At 37.4% G+C, this 24298-nt stretch overlaps 1 protein-coding gene across 1 annotated transcript in view; it reads right to left on the bottom strand.

The window, feature by feature from the left end:
* Positions 1-814: 814 nt before the first annotated feature.
* Positions 815-24298, bottom strand: part of LOC120782281 (tyramine/octopamine receptor-like) — a 35663-nt gene continuing 12179 nt past the window's right edge. The window contains exons 2-6 of the mRNA XM_040114483.1: positions 11891-12657; positions 7641-7743; positions 7262-7387; positions 5475-5658; positions 815-4675 (exon numbers count right to left, since the gene is read on the bottom strand). Coding sequence (XP_039970417.1) covers positions 3728-4675; positions 5475-5658; positions 7262-7387; positions 7641-7743; positions 11891-12608 — 2079 coding nt within the window. The 5' untranslated portion in view covers positions 12609-12657 and the 3' untranslated portion in view covers positions 815-3727. The remainder of the gene's footprint in view (positions 4676-5474; positions 5659-7261; positions 7388-7640; positions 7744-11890; positions 12658-24298) is intronic.

Raw genomic sequence — 24298 nt, 5'->3', positions numbered from 1 at the left:
GATACATTGGATACAGTAGAGTCTGAAATATTAACATTCAGTTAAAGTGGGAAGCCGGAAAACAGCCCCAATAAATAGAGTATACCTTTCTACATTTATAATAAAACTTGGTAGCATTGAAGAAGCGGTTATACAACTATGAACAAAATATAGCAAGACTTTCTTTATAATTTTCATGTTCTTAATTTATTCTTCAAAATCTATATCGTCCCCTTCAAAGTAATCTCCCTTGGCCCCAATACACTTGTGCCAACGTTTTTTTCAATCCTCGAAACAGTTATCAAAGTCAATTTCCGAAATAGCCTTCAAAGCGCGTGGCGATTCAAATGTAGTGTCTTCAGTTGCCTCAAAACGGTTTCCCCGAAGCGGTCGTTTGAGTTTGCTGAATAGACAGCAGTCCCATGAAGCTAAGTCAAGCGAACACGGTGGTTGTGGCACGATATTTATTGAAAATTTGACGAAAAACTCACGAAGGATCAAGGCAGGGTGCGAGGGTGCATTATTGTGATGCAAAAACCACGACTTGACGATGAGTAATTCCGGCCTCTTTTTACGAATAGTTTCGCGCAAACGACGCAAAACACACAAATAGTGTCCTTGTTTACAGTTTGGTCGGTCGGAAAGAATTCGGATTGTCGTCTGTTTCCGGGTCGTAAACACAGATCCTAGACTCATAGCCAGTAATAGTATGTTTCACGACATCCTGGTAGTCATTTCCCAGACGTTAACGCGACACTGTTTTCCGAAAAAATTTAGTGATTTTGGAACTAATCGTGCTTTCACTTTTCTTAGATTTTCACTGATCCCTCCGATATTTCAACGATGTCAGTGAGATCTCTGACTGTTAATCGTCGATGCTCTAGCATCTACCCCTTTATTTTATTAAAGTGTTGATCATCCGCTGATGTTGATGACCGTCGAAGACGTGGTCCGTCGTTGAATAATTTTTGCCAATCAAAAACACTGCTCCCGACAAAAAAAATTAATTGAACATTTGATGTGACATTTGGCACAGATATCACTGACAGCCATACCAGCCTAGGAAAAAAATATTTCGACAAATAGGTTTTCGCTGCTGTTAATTCAAGGTGAATAAACATTATATTTTCTAGTAATTTGAATCAGATTTTGCTCTACACCTCACAGAACTTTTTGAACTTTTCGGAAAATCACAGAAAATATGCTCCAATCTAAGTTAAAAAAATCATTTCTTGCCTGCTATTCTAGTAACCTTAAGTTCTATAGACCTATTAGAACATAGAAAGTAGTAATATTCAGAAATATGTATCCTTACCTCATAATCTTTCTATGTATATATGGGAAATAAGAATTTACAAAAGGTTTTTGATAAACCTGAGGTAATAGTTTAATAAATTACAAGTATACGGAAGTACTAAGTATGAGATATACATATGCAGGGTATTAAAAATGGTAGTGGAAAAATAACTTATATTCGCAAGGCATTAGTAACAACGGTACATGAACACCTTTTATGCTTCTGTCCAGCCTTATCTAGAGCTCGTTTTAGATGTCTAGAAGCTCCGCAGTTCAAGTGACTGGTTGAAGTATCAAAATTAGATATCATGTCGCGTTTAAAGTTCGCAGAAAGCGTTGACTTGCTGTATGATGAATACTTCAAATTAAACTGAGCCTCCATCTGGCATTATTAAGCACCAGAGAGTCTACGTATGGTGTGACTGCCGGCCAGTGTAACCTAACCTATGTGTTTTATTTCCAGAAGTCAGAATGAGAAAACCCAATATTTACCTTTGCTTTTATGTATGTAAGTCATAAAAGGAACTATAAAACCAAGCTTCGCGAGCTCGGCTTGTAAAGATTACTTGAAGTACTTTAGCGTGTTTATTTTCGCTCTCATTAATGGAACTTAAATAAAGAAGGAAATAAAATAACGTTTCTTATTGGACTAACACTATTACAAATTCATTTTCAATAGCTCTTATCCTCCGCAGAAAATTCACTTTTCACAAAAAAAGTTTCACAGTGGACTGCTAACATGAAGCCTTAAATACAATATTTTCATGGAAATAGTTTTTCAATTTGAACGATCGTATTGCTTCTTGTTATAATGCAATTACCAAGTTAATTAAAATTTTCGCAAAATAAAAGTCTAAATAAAGTTTCTGTTTTCATAATTCAGATACAATGGTATGTACGAGTATAGTCCGAAATACGTGTGCCCAAAGATTTTTTACCATTTCTAATTATTATTTCAAATTTGTTTTTGTGAAAGCAGTGCTTTAGAGAACTGAATTGGTGAGAAATTTTGATGACTTTGTACGTGCTTACGTGAACTAAGCTAATTACAACTCTATAAGCTGAGCTTGTTCCATTAGCAAACAAACAGAATTCACTAAGAGACCTTCGGCAAGCTATTTACATGGAAAATACATACATTATATATTATTATTTGGCTCATTTGTTCTTTAATTATTGGGAAAATCTCGAAGTTACTTATACGCACTGTTGAGCCGCTTACCTGCGCAACTTCGCGCTTTCGCCCGTGGCAACTTTAATTAGAAGTTTCCACCAAACTTGCCACGGACGCTTTTATCTGTTCAGCTAAAGTATGTTATAGCAAAAGCAAGCCTTACACACCCCGGCCCACAGCTTATTGTGCTGCATTGCACCCGATTTTCTAATTTTTGCGTTTATTGTTTTTGTTTTCTTGCAACGCAACTTTGGAACGAACAAACGTCTGACAGGCGAAAGTTTAACTTTTTGCTTTGGCAGTTCCACAAATTCCGTCCAACTAAATTACATTAGTGCGACACACGCTGCTGCGGAGCGAATGCTAGTCACGTTGCGTCTCGGCCATTTTCGCGCCACAGCAAAACGTTTGCGCCGCATTCGAAGTGATCCACACTACATGTGAGCTCGTGTGTTTTTTCGGTTTGTGTGTTCGGCGTGGTGCATACAAAGAAAGAGCAACAAAATAACGAAAACAGTTAATTTGAAATTCAACTTTGCATAGAAAAATAAAAACGGACTCGTAAATATGCCAACGTTACAGATTTGAAATCAGTTTAGCGTGGCAACCGCCATACATAAACATTCATTCAGATATTGGTGAGCTTGCGCCTATGTATTGGTGCATGTGAGCGAGCTCGATTTGCATTAAGAGGCGTAGATAAATTCCAACTGTTGCCCTTGAGCTACTGACGCTTGTTGCAGTTCTGTATGCGGCCCAAAGGGCTTTTCGTCAAGTCAATGTGAACGTTCGGTTCGATGGTTTTATTCATTCGTCGGCGGTAAAACGGTTTTGATAAAATTTGAAAAAGAGATCGTTTTGTTTTCAGTGCAAAAAGGTGATACTTCACATAGTACGTTAATTTATTTAATTATGAAATGGAGCAGTTGCGCAGAATTTTTAATCCATTTGCTCGACTGCATTTTTTGAAGAGGGGCTAAATTTCTAAATTTTATGCGGAAAAGAACTAGTACTACTAGATAGTTCACTATTAGATCTACGCACTGTTTTAACCTCTGAAAGCCCTGAATGCTAAGTCAGTGCAGGACTGAAGTGAACTGTAACCTGAACCCAGCACACAAAAGCCTCAAGTAATCGTTGCCACGTCGTCCTACCGAATTCCAATTAAATGAATTTTAATATGAAAAAAAAAATTCCAATCCTTCTTCCCCTTTCCTTACTCTACACTTATAAGCTAGATATAACTATTTATACGTAACATATTTTCTGCGCATTCAACTATCGTCTTATGGACATAGTGTTCGTTGGAAATTGTGGTTTCATGGAGACACTGAAGAAGCGCTTGCACGTCAGTCGCCAGAATGCCGCACGAAAATCAACACTGTAGAAGGCATAAATGAAGGGATTTATGGCGCTATTGAACCAACCCAGCCAGGTGAGTCCCTTCGCCAGCGTTTGACTTACTTGATGCCCCTCCAGGAAGGGGGTTATCAGATAGTATACGAAGAATGGTAGCCAACAGGCGATGAAACCGCCCACAACAATGCTGAGCGTTTGCGTAGTTTTATTCTCCTTTTTCAGCGAAGTGATGCGATTCGAAAGGGATTTGGGGTGGTGGTGATGGTGTTGTTGTTGTATGCGTGTGTGACGTGTCAGTGCAGCCGCTTCCGGCTGCAAATGCGGCGATGTGGTCGCACTGGCTGCAGAAGCAATCGCGTTTAAGCCTGAGCCGCTGCCGCCCCCGGAAGCACCAAAATGATGGTTGTGCCGCACGCTAAGCGTACGTGCCGGCCAGTGCTGATCACTTAAGCTTGTATTGCCAACTGCGGGAATGTTCAGACCACCGCCACCGCCGCAACCGCTTGTCATAACGGTCGTGGTGGAGGACGATGTCGGAGTGCGCCGTAAAGACGACGGACGCGTTAATTCATAGCAACTATTCTTGGCATTCGCTGTGCTTAGAGCAAGTAGAGAGTGGCATTGAGGTGAAGAACCACCACCACCATCGTTGCCGTTATCATTGCCACTGCCGTCAGTAGCTGCCGTGGTAGTGGCGCCGCCAGCTTCACCTTCGCACAGCATCACGTCATGCAACTCCTTGGCGATGGTTTGGTTTGAAAATGTACGGGCTGCTGCCTGCTTTCGGTGGCCCGAACTGAGCTCCTGCTCAGAGAAGTCATGGTCAATGTCATTTTCTACATCGGCGGCTGTGTAGCGCTTGAACTTCTGGAAAACCAGAGCAGAGAAAAATACATAAATATCCAATAAGCTTGTTATTTTACTCAAAATTGCTGAACATCTACAAAACGAGCACGGAAATTAAAGTTTAGATGAACTTTTGAGGATGGGCAAAGTTCGGGTACAACCGAACATTTTATACTCCTGCAACTTACAGGAATCAAAGCCAGGGAAATACTAAAATAGGATTGGAATCAAAGCAAATTCAGTCGAAATTGGTTGGTCGGGTAGCGAGGTATGCGATTTCACCAAAAAGTGGGCCGTGCCACGTCAATCGTCCAATTTTCACAATGGCTGCCATAAACCCTCTCATACAATCTCGGAGGTAAAATTTAATGTCTCACGCATATTTAGTTATTGAATTATCGTTCTGTTAGTAGTTATTAACAGTACCGTTGTTTGGGCAGTGAACGGGGTAATATTCTGATTTCATCCATTTTCACACTGTTTATTAAATTTAAATTTTTAGCCAAGTAACAGCTGGGCAAACGGACAGACAGTCTTCCGGATTTTAATTCGTCTCGTCATCCTGATCATTTATATATATACTTGTATAATCCTATATCTATCTCTATAAGTTTTGGGTGGCACGTGCAACCGTTAGGTGAAGAAAACTATTATACTATGTAGCAACATGTTGCAAGAGTATAAAAATGCCGAAAAGGACAACAACACATTTCCGAAATTATATTTATATTTTCGACCCGACATTTTCAATGTCAAAGCACATGAATTTAATCATAATTCAACTAAAAAACACCTTGCCAGAAAGACACACGTTACTCACCTTATTATGTACACTGATGTCCGTCATGTGGTCATGGCGCGACGCAATAACACATGAAATTCTCGCATAAACATAAATCATAACGGCCATCGGAATGAAGAATGAGCCCATGGCGGAGAAAATCACATATCCTTCGTTCTGATTGTAACGGCACTCGCTTAGGTCGCGTCGCCCTGGCTCGTACCTGTTTGGTCGGAGGCAAAATTTGGAAATTATGCAGTATTTAAATTGAAAATGTTATGTAATTTTTTATCCACAATAAACATCCGTACAAAGCAAAAGAAAAGCAAAAATAGCAAAAGAAAGACAAAAATTGTTGACACTGTGATTAAAACTAACTAATGCTGAGATTATGAATCCGTTATAAGCATCTATTTGTTAATATCATCAATCAACTCTCTGACTCTAATACCTTTCAGGTTGGCCGATATTTACGGTAAAGTGTCAACCGTAGGCATTGAAGGTCATATATTCGGTAGGAGACTTGAAAAGTTATAATCCGATTTCGACTAGTTTTGGACGTGAGAATGCATACCTTTAATAAAATTGGTGTGCACAGTTACATGTCGATAATATGGGTTCTGGTAAAGTAAGCTGAAAGAATCATGCAGAATTTAGAATTGTGATATACAAATGTATGAGAAGTAGGCGTGGTTGCACCCCGATTTCAGACAACTATCGAAATAAAGTTTAAGTAATGTTAATAGACATTTCGAAGGAATTCTTATAAGAGTATGATAATTCAAACTCTAATTGCCAACTTCGGATGTTCAAGTCACACGAGCATCTCAATAGTTCGAGAATGGCTGGGAACACGAAGTCACTGACACCAATATTTGGACTGCGTCTTTTGAGGATTTTAGGTAACATGACACCATTCTGACAGGCTCCAAAAGTCTCGTACCCACACAATTCCACAATAAACTGTTTGTCATTATAATTTCGACGTTATAGAAAACTCCCGAAAACCCCCGAGTAACAGGTTTCAAGCAAATTTGTCAATATTTAAAAATGGTGAAAAAGTTGAGTTTGCCACTCAAAATCCACCATGTTTCTTGAGGTTAGAAACAAATTATGGCTTGATGGGGCAAAACGAACTTCAGATTCGTGCTCAGCGAGCACAAAAACATGTGAAACAGCAGGTTTGGTGAAAAGAACCCCTAAATAATTTCTTTGGTGGACCTGTGCTATTTTCAATGTGAAGTGCAATATTTTGCTTCCAGGAAATATCTACCAGTAACCCAATCGATTAGCAAATGTCGAAGTTATTCAAGATTACATACACACACACTAAACCATTTTTTATAAACCAACAATAACCAAGAGTTATACTCGGAGAAGTTTTGTTGTGTGTCACCTATAGGATCAAAAAAGCGGAGTTTATAGATGCTAAATATGATAGAAAATCAATGAGCTTTTCTCGAAAATAAACTGCTGAAATACTAGCAAATATTCCTTTCAAACCAGCTCAGTTATTTAAAATTTATTTTCCGAAGTAAAATTTCCCAGTAATTAAAAAGTGATCAAAAAACCTTTTCAGAAGTCATTGCGAACTTTATATTTCCTAACAATGTCATATTCATTAAACGTGTGCCCCACTTTGGTTAGAAAGGAACGTTCACATCCACAGTTCACATAATAATGGTCTGGCAGTGAGAGCTTTTTGGACTCTTCCAATTTAATCAAGCAATGCACCTTTAATGCCCGCCAGACAATTTGTAAAAAGTACAATCGCACCTACACAGCCACACTCCCACATACACACTCCCACATACACACATACTTACCAACCCAACATCGGCGGGCACGTGATAGCCAAAGCCAGGACCCAAACAACCAGAATCATTATGAACGCCAATCGCTTGGAGCGTCTTCTGCGTGAATAGGTCAGAGGTTGTGTAACGGCCAAGTACCTAAAGCAAACAAAAGAGCAAGGTAGAGGACACCTCAAGTGAAGGTGGCTTATAAAAATTAATGGCATTGATAAAAAAATTTCAAATGTTTCTTTTTTCCGATGCTCATTTCCAAAAAAAACAAAAAACATTATCTCAAATTTGTTCCTCATTAAAGGTTCCCTTTAACGTTTCGACATACTCAAAGATTTAACGGATAATTGCATGGTATGACCTGGTCATTAGGCGCTCATTCGCCCCTATTCGTACTCACCTGTCGACGCTGATGGCGCACAGGCTCAGTATAGATGCCGTACAGAGCAGCACATCCAGTGATATCCAAATGTCGCACAGCACCCATCCCAGACGCCAGGAGCCTGCAAAGAAACGAAGTGCCAGGGACATGCAATTTAAGTGATTTCCTCGCAAGCAAAGCACCAATAAAATTGGATTAAAAGTTTCCACAGAAAAATGCAAAGTAAACCGAAATAAAAAGTGCAAAGCAAACCGAAATAAAAATAAAAAACACCACTGAAAATACGAGCGGTCGAAAACTATAATTTTTCTCCTAAGGATCTCTGAAAAGGTGTTTATGTGTTGTATTGTCCATGGATAGAAAGGTGAGATGAAAATGGCAAATGTCTTTTTTTTAAGGAAGCGCTGTCACTGCGGCGCAAGGTGACAATACAAAAATGACGGTGGTTTTGAATGCGAACAGATCTGCTATTTTCAACAGAGCATTAGTGCGGAGCAAAATTGTGAACTATTCAAAGATGAGCTGAAATTTTAGGCTAAAGGAAGCGTTGCCGAATTAACAGAACGGTGATATCACAATACATATAGATTATTGGGGAATCAGTAGGTTACTATGGCATGTATGTGAAAGGGCTCTGTCGACGAACTGATTGAGTTTTCATTTTCAACATTTCCTTAGGATCTCAACATATATTATGCATCGACTCAACACATTTCGGTTATTGTTTTCTATGCTGGACTCGTACCAAAAGACCTGAATCTTTTTCTTCGACGCAATAATTGGTACGGATCTCTCGATTTCAATGCCTTTGATTAACCTGTCCTGTACTTTTATACACCGAAGAATGTATGCATTAAGCCAATTTAATATATTTGTAGCTCCCATAATGAATCGTCGGAGACCCTAGATAGTGTATTTATAAATGATCAGCGTGACGAGCTGATTCAATTTAGTCATCTGCGGCTTTTTCTGTACATATGCGAACTAGTCCCTCAGTATTTGAAATAAGTATTTATGTGAAATTTTGCACACGCTCTTTTCTCATCAAGCTGCTAACTTTTTTCAAGTCGGTGGGTATTCCAGAGTCGGTGAAGCCGAAATTAACTTTCAAAAGCATAAACCCGTAAATTGTTAACAAATCAGGGTAAAAGTTATCCTTCAGTTGCACATGCACGCAAAGTCTGTCTCTTATTTTAAATTTTAGCTTAAGATTTCTTTGACTGGAAACGGACAGGTACCGACGTAAAGTATGCTTACCTAACGAGCTCACCTCCCGCCAGTGTACTGAAAAATTTAATGCCTCTTCAACCCTATTCCACAAGCTTGCCAATGAAGATACTTTTATGGAAAAAAACAAATTATTTTTCGAAGACATTAACGTTTTTCACCTTGCACCCAAGGGTCAAATGGCGAAAACTTTTGTTATGCGACAAAGGGTTCTGTTGCTCAACATGCCACCCTTTTTATAGTACTGCAAGATGTTGCTACAGAGTTTAATAGTTTTGTTCACCTAACGGTTGCACGTATCACCCAACACTAATAGAGACGGATGAAGGGTTATACATACAATAGATGTACATAAGTATATATAAAATCTTCTGGTTGACGTTTTACACCTTAAGGTATTGCCCTGGCTTTGATTCTTGCAGGTTGCAAGAGTATAAAATTCTCGGTTGCACCCGAACTTGGCCCTTCCTTACTTGTTCTTTATTTACTTTATTTCCGAAAATACAAATATAGTGAGAATAAGAATATAGTCGCAAGTTTTACCTTTAGAGGGTATAAAGAATGAAATATAAGAATTTTCGTAACACAAAATTTGAGTAACGGTGCAAATCGGCTTATTGTAATAAAGAGAACGTTGAAAAGTTCAGTGCTGAATGAACTTCGTTTCCTCTTTATCTCGTTTCTACCTTCCACCCATTGCTTCTATATACATATGGATGCACCATTACTATTTACATACAAATGTACTGTTATCCTCTTAAAAGCGAAACAGTTTTAACCGAGTTACTGGAAACCAAAGTTGAATTTCAAAACCAACGTCGTCTTTGTTAGCGCAAATATTTAATCAATGAGTTGTTTGCACTGGATGTACATGACCTAAAGCTGAAACTCCTCCCTAAAGTATCTCAGAGCAGTATTTGTAGCGGAAAAATAAAGCCACTTGAATCAACTTTTTATACAACATACATATAAGTTCTATATGTTGGTATAATAAAAGATAGGTTTTAAAATAGGAATTAAAATAAAATATACAAATCGTATATACATTATTACGCAAACTATTAATATACATGGGAGGATGTCATGTGTTGAAGTTCACGCGGCTAGAAACGATTCTTTTACATATGGCCCAAGCAGCTCAAAACTTGCGGTCCCAGACCAAGTATCCTTTGGGTAGCCAAAGAACATCCGTTTGAAGGCGAGCTACAGTAGGAAGGCGAGTCATCCCTCCCCACGGCTGTGAGCTATGTTTGGGACACGCCACGTAAAACACACACCCACTGAAAAGGAACCCCTCTTGATGATGACGGCAAACGCATTAAGGAATACCCCTGGATGACATGCACCTGGAATGTCCGGTCTCTTAATTGGGAAGGTGCCACTGCCCAGCTGATTAATGTGCTTGTAAAAATAAAGACTAACATCACCGCCGTCCAAGAAGTGCGATGGACGGGACAAGGACTGAGACGAGTAGGTTATTGTCTGATTTACTACAGAGGCCATATAAATGAGCGCATATTCGTGGCCACAATCCACATCAAAGCGAAGTTCTTCAACATATCGCTAATTTGGTTCTACGCACCGACGGAAGAGAAGGACGATGTGGCCAAAGATGCTTTCTATGAGCGCTTGGAGGGCATAAGATGGCAAAATCGTGATTTGCGACTTTAACACCAGGGTAGGCAAAGAAGGTATCTTTGGCATAAAGGCCGGTAAATTCAGCAACCACAATGAAACATCCCCAAATGGGCTAAGGCTTATCGACATCGCCGGGGCCCGAAATATGGTTATTTATAGCACTAGATTCCAGCAGAAGAAAATTCACCAATCTACCTGGCTGCCTACGGTTCGAAAACCCACCAACAATGTCGATCATGTTGTGATAGACGGAAGACACGTCTACAGTGTTGTAGATGTGCGTACGCTCCGAGTTCTCTGCGCAGCAAAAAACGCAGGTTAACAAACACAAGAAATGATGGAGATCCGAACTATTTTCTACTCGACTTGCATTTCTGCTCTTCGAGAACACTCGTCAGCAACTATGGGACGACATTCCAAGCTCTTTTTAAGTGTGCTGTGCCCAATCCACATAAAGGAAGACGCAACATCGCTTATAAGCTTAATACTTAATATTAAGGTGTCACTATATGAGTTAAAAATATAGAAATAGTATATAAAAAGTTAAGGAAATTCATATAGTCTCTTTTTGTTAATATGTCGTAATGTCAAAATTGGATAAAATCAAATGAGTATACCCCTAGGCCCCATATACCTATTATAAGAAATTCAAATGCTTGGCTTTATACCATATATGTACATACATATGTATATCTAAGTGCGAATAATACTGGATATACTATATCTTAATGCATATTCTGAAGTTTACTTGAGTAATGCAATCAGTCCAGATTTTTCTCTGGTTGGAGTTTTCCTATATACCAATTGTAGTGCAGCCTCTTTAGAGATAATATCACATCCAGATGTATATATACATATTTTATTTAAGTTAATTAGGTTGATTTAATATAAATAACTCAGACAAAGCAAAATAAAGTAATAAAACTTAGCGAGTCTATGACTCATGGTAGGAGCTTATGAGCTACCAAATAATGATATAAAATAATAAATATGATTGCTATCCATTTGCTATTTCGTCGAAAAGTTCTCGTTGAATTTTTCATAAAACATTTTGTTATAAACAGCTGAAAGCACATTGTTTGGCCAACATTTGTTGATTTTTTCGATAACAGTTTTGCGATATGAAATTCTCTCGATTTTTAAACTATGTGTTCTTCTTCCTGATAGCTGCTAAGATAATGCTACAAAATAGTGTGGAAACAAACCTTACTATAATAAGCAACGGTAATTTTGAATCGAGAAGATTAAATCTTGTAATGAATATGATTCCTACTATATACTTCCATACATATGAACATAGGTAAGTATGTAAATACGAAATCAATATTAGAGTTGTGGCAATCATTTTCGGCATAATTGAACGGAAATATCATTGGACCGCCATTTCTCGTACTGTGACTCACCTATCAAGTGGACAGCTACAGCGGGTGGCATCACAAATATACCCACCAGAAGGTCAGCGATGGCCAAGCTCATAACGAAGCAGTTGGTGACCGTTTTTAAGCGACGCGTTGTTATGACGGCCAATATGACGAGAGTGTTGCCGATGATGGTAACCACAATGAAAGTGCTGAAGACAGCAATTAGACAAATGCCCTGCCACGACAGCATCAGGTCGTAGAACCGCGCCCATTCCTCGTCCGCGTCAATGGCAGTTGCGACGTTATTAGTGATGTTGGCCGTAAACCCCGTTTGAAGCGGACTGCTGTTGTTGCTGCCGCTGGCGGGCGTTGCGGTGGCGCTGACAGCTGTCGTCAGCAAGAGTGAGCGATTGATGACCTCCAGGTTTTGCTCGTCATACATGATTGTACTCGTGTGTGTCGAATCAGTTAGTGTTGTCACTGTTGTTATTGTGGGTGCATGTAGCAGCTGCGCGCTACTGTTGCCAGTGTCATATGGACTATTGTTGTTGTCGTAGCGATTGGCGCTGTAATACATCGCATATGGCATTTTTTGTGCCATTCGATTGTGAATTTCGTTACGCGTCATCATTAACGGTACATTTTTGGCGATTTTGTGCAACGAGTTATTTCCATTGCCATTCTTCTTTCCAGCTGGTATTGCCCAGATGATGGCGAGTAGGTCTTCGTTGGAATTTGCATCGGAAGGCCAAACTGTCATTATAGACACTAATTTGCCGCTTTCAAAGTCCTAAGTTTGACGTTTGATGCTGAAATGAAGATAGAAATCATTCAAAATTTGGCTTATCAAAAAATTGTAATATACATAAACAAATACATATATGCATGTACATATGTCTTTCACCCACACAGACGATGTCGCTGCACGCAAATCCTTTTCAACACATGCCACTCACGGCTTTGTTCTTGACCGAATTTGAAGCTTGTCGGCCTCCGATTACGGAAAACATCTGCTTTGGCAGACTATTTACATATGTACATACATACATATATACACATATCGAGCCATAACCGCCGAAAAAATGTATCCCACAAACTCGAAATTGTACAGGGGAAAGTTTTTTTTAAATTAAATCAGTTTGAATAAAGCCATTATTTTAAAATTTATAATGTAAATATTTTTTTGCGTAATACATTTAATTTTAATAATTTTAAATACATATTTGCATCATAACGGTTTTTTTTGTGGGATACATTTTTTTGCTTTCCTTCTGGCAACCTATTATTAAAAAAGTGTGTGGGTTACACAAAAAAATTATTTTAAGGAAGTGACTTCCCGTTTTTTTTATTTAATTTTTTTACTTAGTCCTTAAAATTAAATTACATTTGATTTAAAAAAAATAAATGCATACATTTCTTAGTACATTCGATAAAACAAAAATAAAGTAATGTAAATCATATATTTAAAGTTTTCTGTTAACAAAGTGATGTTATTCATATTAAAATCTTGTAAACTTGAATAACGATAGATAAAAATATATAAAGAGCGCTAAATACTATCTTCCTGGTCGGTTTCAGGTAGCAAATCTTTAACAGATCCATCCCATTTTAAATTTAAATACTCGTGTTGGAATTTTACGGGTATAGTTTTTCTATCGCAAAGCGTTTTCAAATCCTTATATTTAGCAGAAGAAATGTTTAATATATGATCATATAATTGAGTAGGTCCCTCACAAACTATTTGGGGGTTTCGCCTGGATCGTGGAATTGAATCTAGATCATAATTTATGGTTTCAGATTCATCAAAGTAGCCATATTTAAGAGTAATATTTGAAATTTTTTTTCCAATGTAACAGAGCATAATTTTGTAAATTGAATTTTCACTGAATTTGGAAGTAACGCCTGTGAAAATGTCTTCTAGTCTTTAAAATTACTGTTAGTTAATTCAATACAATTATATTTTCTTGGGTTAGTTCTTGCATTTGATATTATGGTGTACCACCCCCTTGGAGCCCAAATAGTCCTATTCCGAATAAACGATTCAGTTGTACTATGAATCGAATCAACAGGCATCATGGTGTGTCCAGGCAACAAGTATGTGATTTTTATATTAGTCACAAAATTAGAATTTTCAACAAAATAGGTTAATGTCGCAAGCATAGCTCTGTTTTTGTTCTGTCCTGCGCAGCTATCACAATAAAGATGGACTATCGACTGGGTTTTTCTTTCATCGACTAATTTAAGGTATTGGAAAACAGTTGTGCAAATTTCATTACACCCTCGTTTACCAACCTTTTCTCCCCATTAAAAACAAAACCCATCTCTTGTACCACTCTCATAAAAACTTTCATTGTAGAATGAATATTTTCTAGAATAGAACAAAGTAACACTTTTTCCATAGGTAGTATTTAAGACCTTTTGCAAGTCGAAACTTGTACATAAATAAGCCGGATTCTCTTTGCATAGCTTTTGGTCCTCCAAAAATATTTGCTTACATTTCTCTTTGTCCTTTAGATGAATTTGATACTCTTCTGATGAATGCAATTGCTTTTTTGGATTCTGTGTCTAAATTATTGTAATTCTCGCATAAGATACATTTATCTTTTTTAGGTAAATAAAAGCCTAAATTGAAACTGTTTTTAAAAATATTGCGGAATACTCTTAACGATAACTGACTATTTACTTTATTAATAGTTTTCAAATGTTCATCATAGTGCTGATATATGTACAGTTTTTATGTTTCGAAATTCTTGAGGTAGATATAATTTTGTACTTTTATTCCTGCAATAATGTGAAGGAACCGCTGGTAATTCTTCTATAAAGGATTTTACTAGCGATATGCTTGCTTCCTTAGATTTGTTGTGTGCAGTTGGCTTTTTCATATTTTCAAGGCAAGTTTTAAACGAACTTCTATTTTTTATTACGGATATTAAAATCGTTTGTGAAATGTTCAACGTTTTCAATAAAAATTTTTGACAAACTTTAAAACTGCTATTATTGATATTGATAAAATAATTAAAGCTGCACTTTTTTCTGTCACTTTCTCCATATCGCCTTTCAATATCGACTTGTTTAACACAAGAAGACAGCCAATCTTTCTGTCTAATTTTGTTGCCGATTCCTCAAAAATGTTCATTTATTCTTACTCTTTCATCTTCAGAAATTTTATCATGACACGAATTTGGACATTTTTTCTTTAAGCACGGGTTGGGCAAAACACTCGTATTTTTTTCTTAACTTTTTGCAGCCGTTTAGGTATTCTCTTTTGCTTTCTGTAGCCCCTTTTCTCAACACACGTTTCCTCCTCGACTTCTTTTAAACTTTCCAAACTATTTAAATCAACGAAAGATTCATCTGAATCGCTATACGGTACCAGGGAGAGCTGTAAAAATATCCAGTAATTGAAAACAAAAACATATTTTGCAAAAAAACAAATTCATCCCTTCGACATATTGTTCTAAAGCTTTGTCTTTAATTAAAGTCTCAAAAAATTGCGTTTTTTTCCCCTTGTGTTTCATTTATTTTAAAAGAGAATTTAATTGTATCCCACACAAGCGTTCAAAGAAAATGTAATCGAGTCACCATATGCATTTACATTAAAATGGTTTTTGTTATAAAATCATAACGGTTTAATCTAAAGCCATGAAATTTTGACAGATGATGCAAATGATGTTGAACTATCGATTTCGATAACAAACCAAAAATCGATTATGGTGTGGGATACATTATTTTGGCGGTAATGGCTCGATATGTGTGCTTCCAAAAAGCTTTGGAAAATCACTGCACTCTGTGCTGTGCCGAAGATTACCCCAGAGAGGGGCACGATTCACATACCCACCGTTATGAATTTTAGGTCTTTCCTATGGTTGGTTCTGTAGCATTATATCATATCATAATAATAATATAGGGTTGCTGGATAACAAACACATTTTGCAGGTTGTGTGACGACGGAAATCATTTTCCTTTATTAAGTGAGGCTGGACACCAAGTCAGCCCAATTTCGGGACCCAATTGGTATACTTTTTCTCAAAATCGTGACTAACTCATATGAGATAGTATTTGTAAAAGTATAATCAAAGGTGCTAATTTTCAACCAATCAAAATCAGTACTTATTTGGGAATTGAAGTAATTACTATGTATGTATATTTAATACATCCAAATTTATACTTTCATTCAATTTTGCTAAGATATCTCACATTTCAACCGATATATACGCTATAAAGCCATGCCGAAGTTTGAAATTCTTGTATAATTTTTATAAATTTTCTTGTATAAAATATATGTATTAGTATTAGGGGACTAAGGAACATTTTGACACGATTTAATTCAGTTTCTCTGAATTTCATTAAGAAATCTGACGGATTCGCCAATATTCAAGGTATAAACTCAAGTGGGTGTTTGGAAGTTATTGAATCGTATTGCCCTAATTTGTTCCATTTTAGGCAAAAGCATGAACTGTTATAAGGAAGACATTCTTACTGAATTTCATTAAGGTTACAGTTATTGGACGTCTAAAATCAAAGTGTAGTTTGAGAATATTTATTTTAGATATATAGTATATTGATCCTATTTTACCTATTTTTGGCATATTGTCATCACAAGAATATTTTCCCCGAATTTCAAGACTACAGCTTAAATATTGACCGATATGTTCGGTAAGAAAACAATCATGTGCACTGAGGTCCACATATAGAACAAGAAGATACACATAGAATGTGGTGTACTATATGTATCCATGAAAAGTCATGCGACTTCGAAAGTGTCCGATATCGAAAATTTTAGCATAAGATTAAATAGCTTCGCAAGCACTATTTTTAAAATGAAAGAATTAGATGGAATTAAAAAGTTTGTTATGTGGAAGTAGGCATGGTTGCAGTCCGATTTCGCTCATCTTCACAGTTTATGAAAGAAATTTCCATATTTAAATTTTTACTCAAGTTACACCGATGGTCAATAGACAGACAACGGGATTTCAACTCGTCTCGTCATTTTGATCATCAATAACCTAATATCTATGAACGAAACTGTTATATTCTGAAGCATCATGTTGCAAGGGTATACAAATTTATACTTGAAATCTTTTCGCTATTATTAGTGTTTGTTGCTTTCTTCTTTACTGTTTTCCATTTATTACTATTATTATTTTTATTAATTTATCACATGGTGGAAAAGTGTGTTAATAAAAAATGTCCAATTATTTCGAAGATGTGGTGCAATTTTATTAAGGATATAGTCGAATGTCTATTAATGCGTAGTTATAAAATTTATTTGGATATTGGTGTAGTTCTAACGATAAGATGCTAAATTCACTGTTTACATTGCTTTGTTAATTTACTACATGTATTTCTAGGTATGCCAAACACTCCTTTCGAAATATATAATTCTCCATTTGCCGCTTCACTCTGACATCCCACAGCATCGATCTTCTTATTTAAGGAGAAACTCTGACCACCATTTATCGAATTTAGAACGGTAATTTGGCATAGAGGATAGCAGTGGCAAGGGGCTGAAATTTTTGAAAAAGAGGGAGAGACCAGCCCACTAATAGGTTTACTGTAGATATCTCCTACACCACAATACTATTAAAAACTACTAAAAGCGCGTTAAATCCATAACTAAATACGCCAGAGACATTGCATTTTACCAGTGAGATGGAATGAGATTTTCTATACTGTTCTTGACAATGGTATGTCCGTGTGTCAGAAATGGGATGAATCGTTTCAATCAGCTCCCTTAGCTCCCATATACCTAACACAACGATTTTCGAACTTCCAGGTGACTTTATACCGCATATATTGTTGCAAAATAAATTGTACTGTATGCAAAAATGAGCAGATGTTTTGATTATTATTATTATATTAAATCATTACCTTAATATTTCACTCAGTATACTATAAACCAACAGGGCATCCCGCGGACAAGAATTTTTTAAATTGGTGCGCATTTTCGCATATTCTCCATAAACCCAAATTATTATTATTTCAATCGAATTTCCAGCGAATTAGCCGAAATTCCTTTAAAGCTTTTGCATAAAATGTTTTAATTTAATTTAATTTCTTATTGAAGTTTCGTAATTATATGTAGTTGTATCCAATGGAAGGAATTTTAGGGGCTTTTTGATTAAGTGTCAATTGCGTTCTGAGGGTGAGAGATTTTATTTTAATATGCACATGCATGCCTACACTCATTCAGAACGGGAAAGTAGTTGGCAGCGCTGAGCTGTAGAGTTTTCCACTTGGCTCCGTAATTGTCAAGGGTATTTGTATTTTGCTGCAAGCGACTGCACTTCGAGGCCAATGCTTTCCGTCCTAAATGCAACAAACTACGGAAAACAAAAAGTTAACGGTTTTCGCATACGCCTGAGGGTGCATTTTCGGCATGCATTGAAGCAACTAAGCACCTGCTACTGAAACTGCCGCATACAAACATGTGTGTGTGTGTGCAATTTGTGAGGCAGAAGTCGGAAATGCGTGCCTCCAATGCATTTGCAACCGCTCGCCTGTGTGGGTAATCGACTAATTGCATTTCAAAACGAATGGGCCTCAAAGGCGTTAATGTGCAAACAAGGGCATCGGTACGATGAGAAAGGTGGAGAGTATGTAGGTGGCGGCTGAGCGGTGCAGCAAAATGCAAGGAATGTGGGTGTATTTGCCAAGTTTTGTAGTTTATTTCAGTGATTTGGTAAAAGAAGTTTGCTTTAAAAACAGAAAAAGAACGTACCTATATTTTACAGGGTAAAAATCCTCAGATTGTGCTCGCATATTCACTTGAACAAACGGTTATTTAAGGTACCTTGGTAAATAATAACAGTATACTCGTATATGCTAAAAGAGGAGTGTGTAACGCCTCAAAGTTTCTAATGAGATTTTGTTTGGTTTTGCTTCACAAAATTTGCTTTCCTCCAAATAATTCCTACATTTTGTAGATATTCAGCAAACTTGAAAGTTAATTCTTTCACTTGATTTCGTAACGAAATAGGTATTTTTGTTACCTTATACTAGTATACCAAACATATTTCGCAAATGTATTGATGTCCTTCAAGTGGTGAGGGCATTAAAAACTCACTGGTTTCTACATACTTATGGACTTTTTCTTTTGCGAGTGTGGACTCAACACCACCTCTTCGGTTGACAGAATAAATAGAGACAACTGGATACTTTAATATACACATGTACATATATATGGATATGTATCTGGTCTCCGCAACTTTGCAAAGTTTTCCATTGATACCACTGGATCGGGATGAAAAGACGAGTATACCGGGAGATACCTTCAGTAGAATTTAAGACATCTTAACGAAACTTCATACAAACGTTTCTTGGCACCCGTGTGAGGTTGGTATTGCAGCTTGAAATATAACTTTTAAAGTACGAGATCTCACGTGCAAAAATTCGAAATCGGACCTTAATTTTTCAAGGCTGCTATGGCTGACTTTTTCCTTAAAATTTCGGCCGATAGAGAGATGATTTAATAATATTCAGCGAACATTTTTTTCTTGAAATAATATATGGAACTACCGAAAAGGAATAACATCGGTTCAATACTTCACGAAGCCCCCATATATCTAATAGAAACATTTTCGAACTTTCTGTTGACTTTATACTGTACATACCTTTGATATATCTTCATAGAGCAGCTCGCTCCAATAAGAATGTGTCTATGTGTTTAAAATTATTCAAATAGGATCAGTAATAACCCAATCACCCATCACCCGTCCCCCATCCCCATATACTTATAAGTAATATAATTTATAGCCTATGTATGTAATTTAAATTAAGTAAACGTATAATTTTGGATATATTAGAGCTTACACGTTTTCGAATGTCTGAGTTTTTAATGAAATTAAGTGGATTTCTCCAAAATAATGTGGCTTAATGTTTAATATGATAAAATTCATTGTAGTAATATAATGACTTCCGATTATTTCGTGGACGTTTGGCTCATATATTCAACATAATACAGGGTCCGGCACTCGAAGTGTATCAATTAAAAAAAATCATAAATTCGGTTTTGAAAATTATTTAATTTTTTTTATTTTAAAGTACAAAATGTATGAAAATAATCATAAATTCAGGACCAATTCACTTTTGCCTTAACTATGGCCTTGAGACGGTCAAATAACGAATCGCAAGCTGCCCGAATGTGACTCGCCGGTATTTTGGCACACTCACGGACAATGGCTTTCTTCAGCATGTCGAAGCTGGTGTATTTTTTACTTCGAACTTTGTTCTCCAAAATGGCCCAGAGAGAATAACCCATTGGATTCGCATCTGGTGAATTCGAGAGCCATTGTGTGCTCCTAATGAAGTTCGGAACGTTGTTTTTCAGCCATTCTTGGTTCACTCGCGCTTTGTGAGACGGTGCTGAGTCTTGTTTGTTTACCCACGGCTTCAAAGCAGCCTCCAGAATACTTTCCTGATAATTTGTCGCATTTACTTTGACGCCAAGCTGAAAACAATTGGAGAGCGCCCATCTGCGGTGACAGCGGCCCAAAGCAATATTTGTGGCGGGTGCTGCCTCCTGGTGGCCAACCTATGACTTAGATACTCATATGAACGGTCGGTCAAGTAAACTCTATTGTTTTGAGAGTTTACGAATTGCTCAATTGGAAAAATTTTTTCGTCAGAAAACACAATGTTCGAAATTTGACCGCTTTCATGCGCCTTTTGGAACTTGTAAGGCTTGACCTTGTGCTCATTTTTCAATACACGTCGGATGCTGCGGTTGGATATTTTCAGTTCTTTAGCCATTTGATTGGCACTTCGTCATGGATTTCGCTCAAGTCGCTTCTTCACTTTCCGAACCATCTCACGTGACATTCCAGTCTTTTGATGACCACCTCCATGGCGTTTTGCGATGCTACCAGTATCATTGTGACGAGTGATGGTGCGATAAACAAAAACTTTAACCACATTAAGGTGTTTGAGCTCACGAAAAATTGTTGGTTGTGATTTTCCAGCTAAATATAAAGCAATCACACTATTACGTTTGAATTCCATCGTTGATCACTTTTTTTTGCGTTCACTTTTGACAAAACGCTTTTGTACACTTGTGAACAATACTCCGAACTGTCACTCAGCAAATTTATAAACAGCTGATTCCAGTGCGACAGCTGCGCGAACGGTCATTCATTCTCATTATTTTGGAACTGTTTTTAATATAAAGTTGTGCCAACTCTTGAAGGTAATTTCCCGCTTTTGGTCTTTTCAAATTGCGGGAGTATTAAATATTCGGTTACACCCGGACTAAGGTCATCCTTACTTGTTATTATACTTCTTTTTTCAAAAGGCACGGGCATACAATCCTTTTTCGTTGATGGCCTTGAAAGCGTATAAAAACATATAAAGCTGATTTACATGCAAATTCTGCTTTGCTTTGCTTCAGACTTTTGCTTTGACGGATAAATTGAATTTACGCTTTTGAAGAAGTACCTTTTAATAAAAACTTTCAAGATCAGATTTAGCTGTTTTCACTTATTTATTTTATTTCCAATATTTTTCAAAAAGATCCAAATAAAAACAATATTGAAATATGTGTGCCTATTTATAGTTTGAACTGTCAAACAAAAATTGTGTCATCACTGGCTTAATAATTTCAATATTTTTTGACACAATAGGAATATCGAAATTCCATCGTGTCTCTTTTGACAATGCCAGATGTGCATTTACCGAGTGTTACTATTTTATTTCATCATTGCATGTTTTCTAATTCGTGTCAAAAATGTGAAAATGGTCTAATAAAAATATTAACGGTTAATTTAATTTTTGACGAGCTTAGGATACAGAGCTAATACAAAGATTACTCTTAGAATACACCTCATAACTGCTAAACAAATTTGAACATTGAATTTTACCACTAGTTATATCCGTACGACGAACTCAGAAATTAACCTCGGTAAAGGGATTAGATGCAAAATTGTTTAAAATGTGACAACTTTATAAAACAGAATAGCGCGCCTCAGTTAGCAGTCTCTAATCACTATTTGAGACCTTTTGAAGCAAAGTCTCAATTTATGATCACTTACTATTCACAATATAGCCTCTAGTCCTTAGTCACAAAATATTGTCGCAAATTTGTCACCTGATTGTTAACAGATCACAAAACTAATAAGAATTCTTTCCTAAAATTTTCTCTAATTTAAAATCTCAAATTTAGACACTTGTGATATCAAACTGAACTGTTAATACAGCAAGATTGCACAGTAGTTTTGTTCACCTAATGGTTGTTTGTACTTGTATTACTTAAAACTAATCGAGATAGACTTACTTCATCAATTCTAACCAAATTTGATATACACGTATCATATTCCCATGTTACAATGGTCGAAGTCGGATAAGAATCACGCCCACTTCCCATATGACACAATTTAAATCTATTCATTCACTTTCAAGTAAACAAATTAAGAACCAATCAATATATCCGGATTAAACATGGTTTCTATATTGCATTTGAGGTGTGCCACTTTATGACTAAAAAGTGCCCGAATCGAATTATAACTACTCAAGCCCCAGATACCGGAAATGTGGATTACACAGCCTTCGGCTGAATTTTTTCCGAAAATATCGATCAAAATGTGAGACATATAATTTAAAGAAGCAAGTGGAATTTAAACTTCTACTATATGAAACGTAGGCGTGGTTGTAGTCCGATTTCGCTTACTTCGGTCGGTCGAGTCCCGAGCTATGTGATTTTACAGAAAAGTGGGCGGTACCAGGCCCAGCGTCCAATTTTAACCCGGTTCGCTTAAAGGCATCTCTGGTGTAATGTTTCATGTTTCCGGTATATTTCTTCTTCTTCTTTACTGGCGTGGACACCGCCTACGCGGTTATAGCCGAGTTAACAATAGCGCACCAATCGTTTCTGCTCTTAGCGATTTGGCGCCATTTCGAGATGCCAAGTGCAGCCAGGTCCTTATCCACCTGATCTCTCCAACGGTGTGGAGGTCTTCCTCTGCTCCTTTTGTGCTGGACTTTCAGAGCAGGAGTGTTTTCATTCATACGGACGACATGTCGTCGTATAACTCGTACAGCTCATCGCTCCATCGAATTCGATATTCGCCGTTGCCTATGCGCAAAGTCTTTCTCTCGAAAACTTGTAACGTCGGCTCATCAGATGTTACCATCGTCCATTCTTCTGCACAATATAGCAGGACGGGAATAACGAATGACTTATAGAGTCTTTGTTCGTTGAAAGAGGAATTCCATTCCCAATTGCCTACTTAGTCCGAAGTAGCACCTGTTGGCAAGAGTTGTTCTGCAATGAATTTAGAGGCTCACAGGTCAGAAACGATTTTTTACATATGGTATGGTTCAAGTAGCTCATGACTTTCGGTCTTAGACCCCGTCATCCGTTTGAAGGCGAGCTAAAGTAAGAAGGCGAAACGTCCCCTCCCCAGGGTTGTTTGCTGGGTTTAGGAATCGCCACCAAAAAAGCATCACCAATGAAAAGAAGAAATCTGCGTCGGATAAGAGGCCCCTCTGTGGCATCTTTAGTCTTTGATTTATCGCACATTTTGTATTTTTTAATAGTACCGTTTTGAAGAGTGAGCGGGACTAGCTTCCGATTTCATCCATGTTTAAGATGCCGCTAAGGGTGCTAAAGAATTTGTTTAAGCGAATTTGGTTATTGTGGCTTATGTGGTTTAGGAGATATGTACACTAAGCAAAATAGAGGGCCACGCCCACTTTTTCAAATTTTTTAGCCCAGAGGTGCTCATTGCTACTGCGATGCCATGTGCCTTCAACGCTTAGTTATGTGTGGGCGGGGCAGTGGTCCAATCCACCTCACTCTTTTGCCAAGGATCATGTGTCACAAGTTTCATCAAAATATTTTAATTTTCATTGACTACACGGACGGACGCACGGTCGAACAGACGGACAGTCACCCGGATTTCAACTCATCTCGTCATCCTAATCATTTATATATAATATACAACCTTTTATATATCTCGATTAGTTTTAGGTGATACGTACAACCAGACGGAGAACAAAACTGTTATACTCTCTAGCAAAATGTTGTAATAGGATGAAAAGATCAGGACTGTGCCAAAGCTTTAACCAACATCATGTTGCATAGCTCCTTGCACCCATCGACCCCATTGATATCTTTGTACGGTTCTTGCTAATTGCGAGAAATAAGTAACACTTGCTACACCAACCCCAACACCAATAGAGTGTCAAACCAACTTGGCTTATAAATAACCGCAGCTTTTGCTCTTCCCTGCATGGCTGTATTGGCATCGGTGCTAGCCCTGTCTCCTACCTGCTCATGGCCAGACAGTCCCTTCGCTGCTTTGAAATTCATGATGAGCTCTGGCTATCGTTGTGACGGTAATTTATGCGCATCTCGTAATTAAGTCGTCACAGTGCAAAGTGCCAGAGAACGGGTATTAGAGGCAGCTAGTTATATTGGGCGAAGGCGAAGGTGTGGCAATTGGAAACGAACCCATT

This window comes from Bactrocera tryoni, chromosome 1 (genome assembly GCF_016617805.1).
Source record: "Bactrocera tryoni isolate S06 chromosome 1, CSIRO_BtryS06_freeze2, whole genome shotgun sequence".
In the NCBI taxonomy this organism is placed as follows: domain Eukaryota; kingdom Metazoa; phylum Arthropoda; class Insecta; order Diptera; family Tephritidae; genus Bactrocera; species Bactrocera tryoni.
Note: the sequence above shows the minus strand (reverse complement) of the source record. Positions and strands in the feature narration are given on the sequence as shown.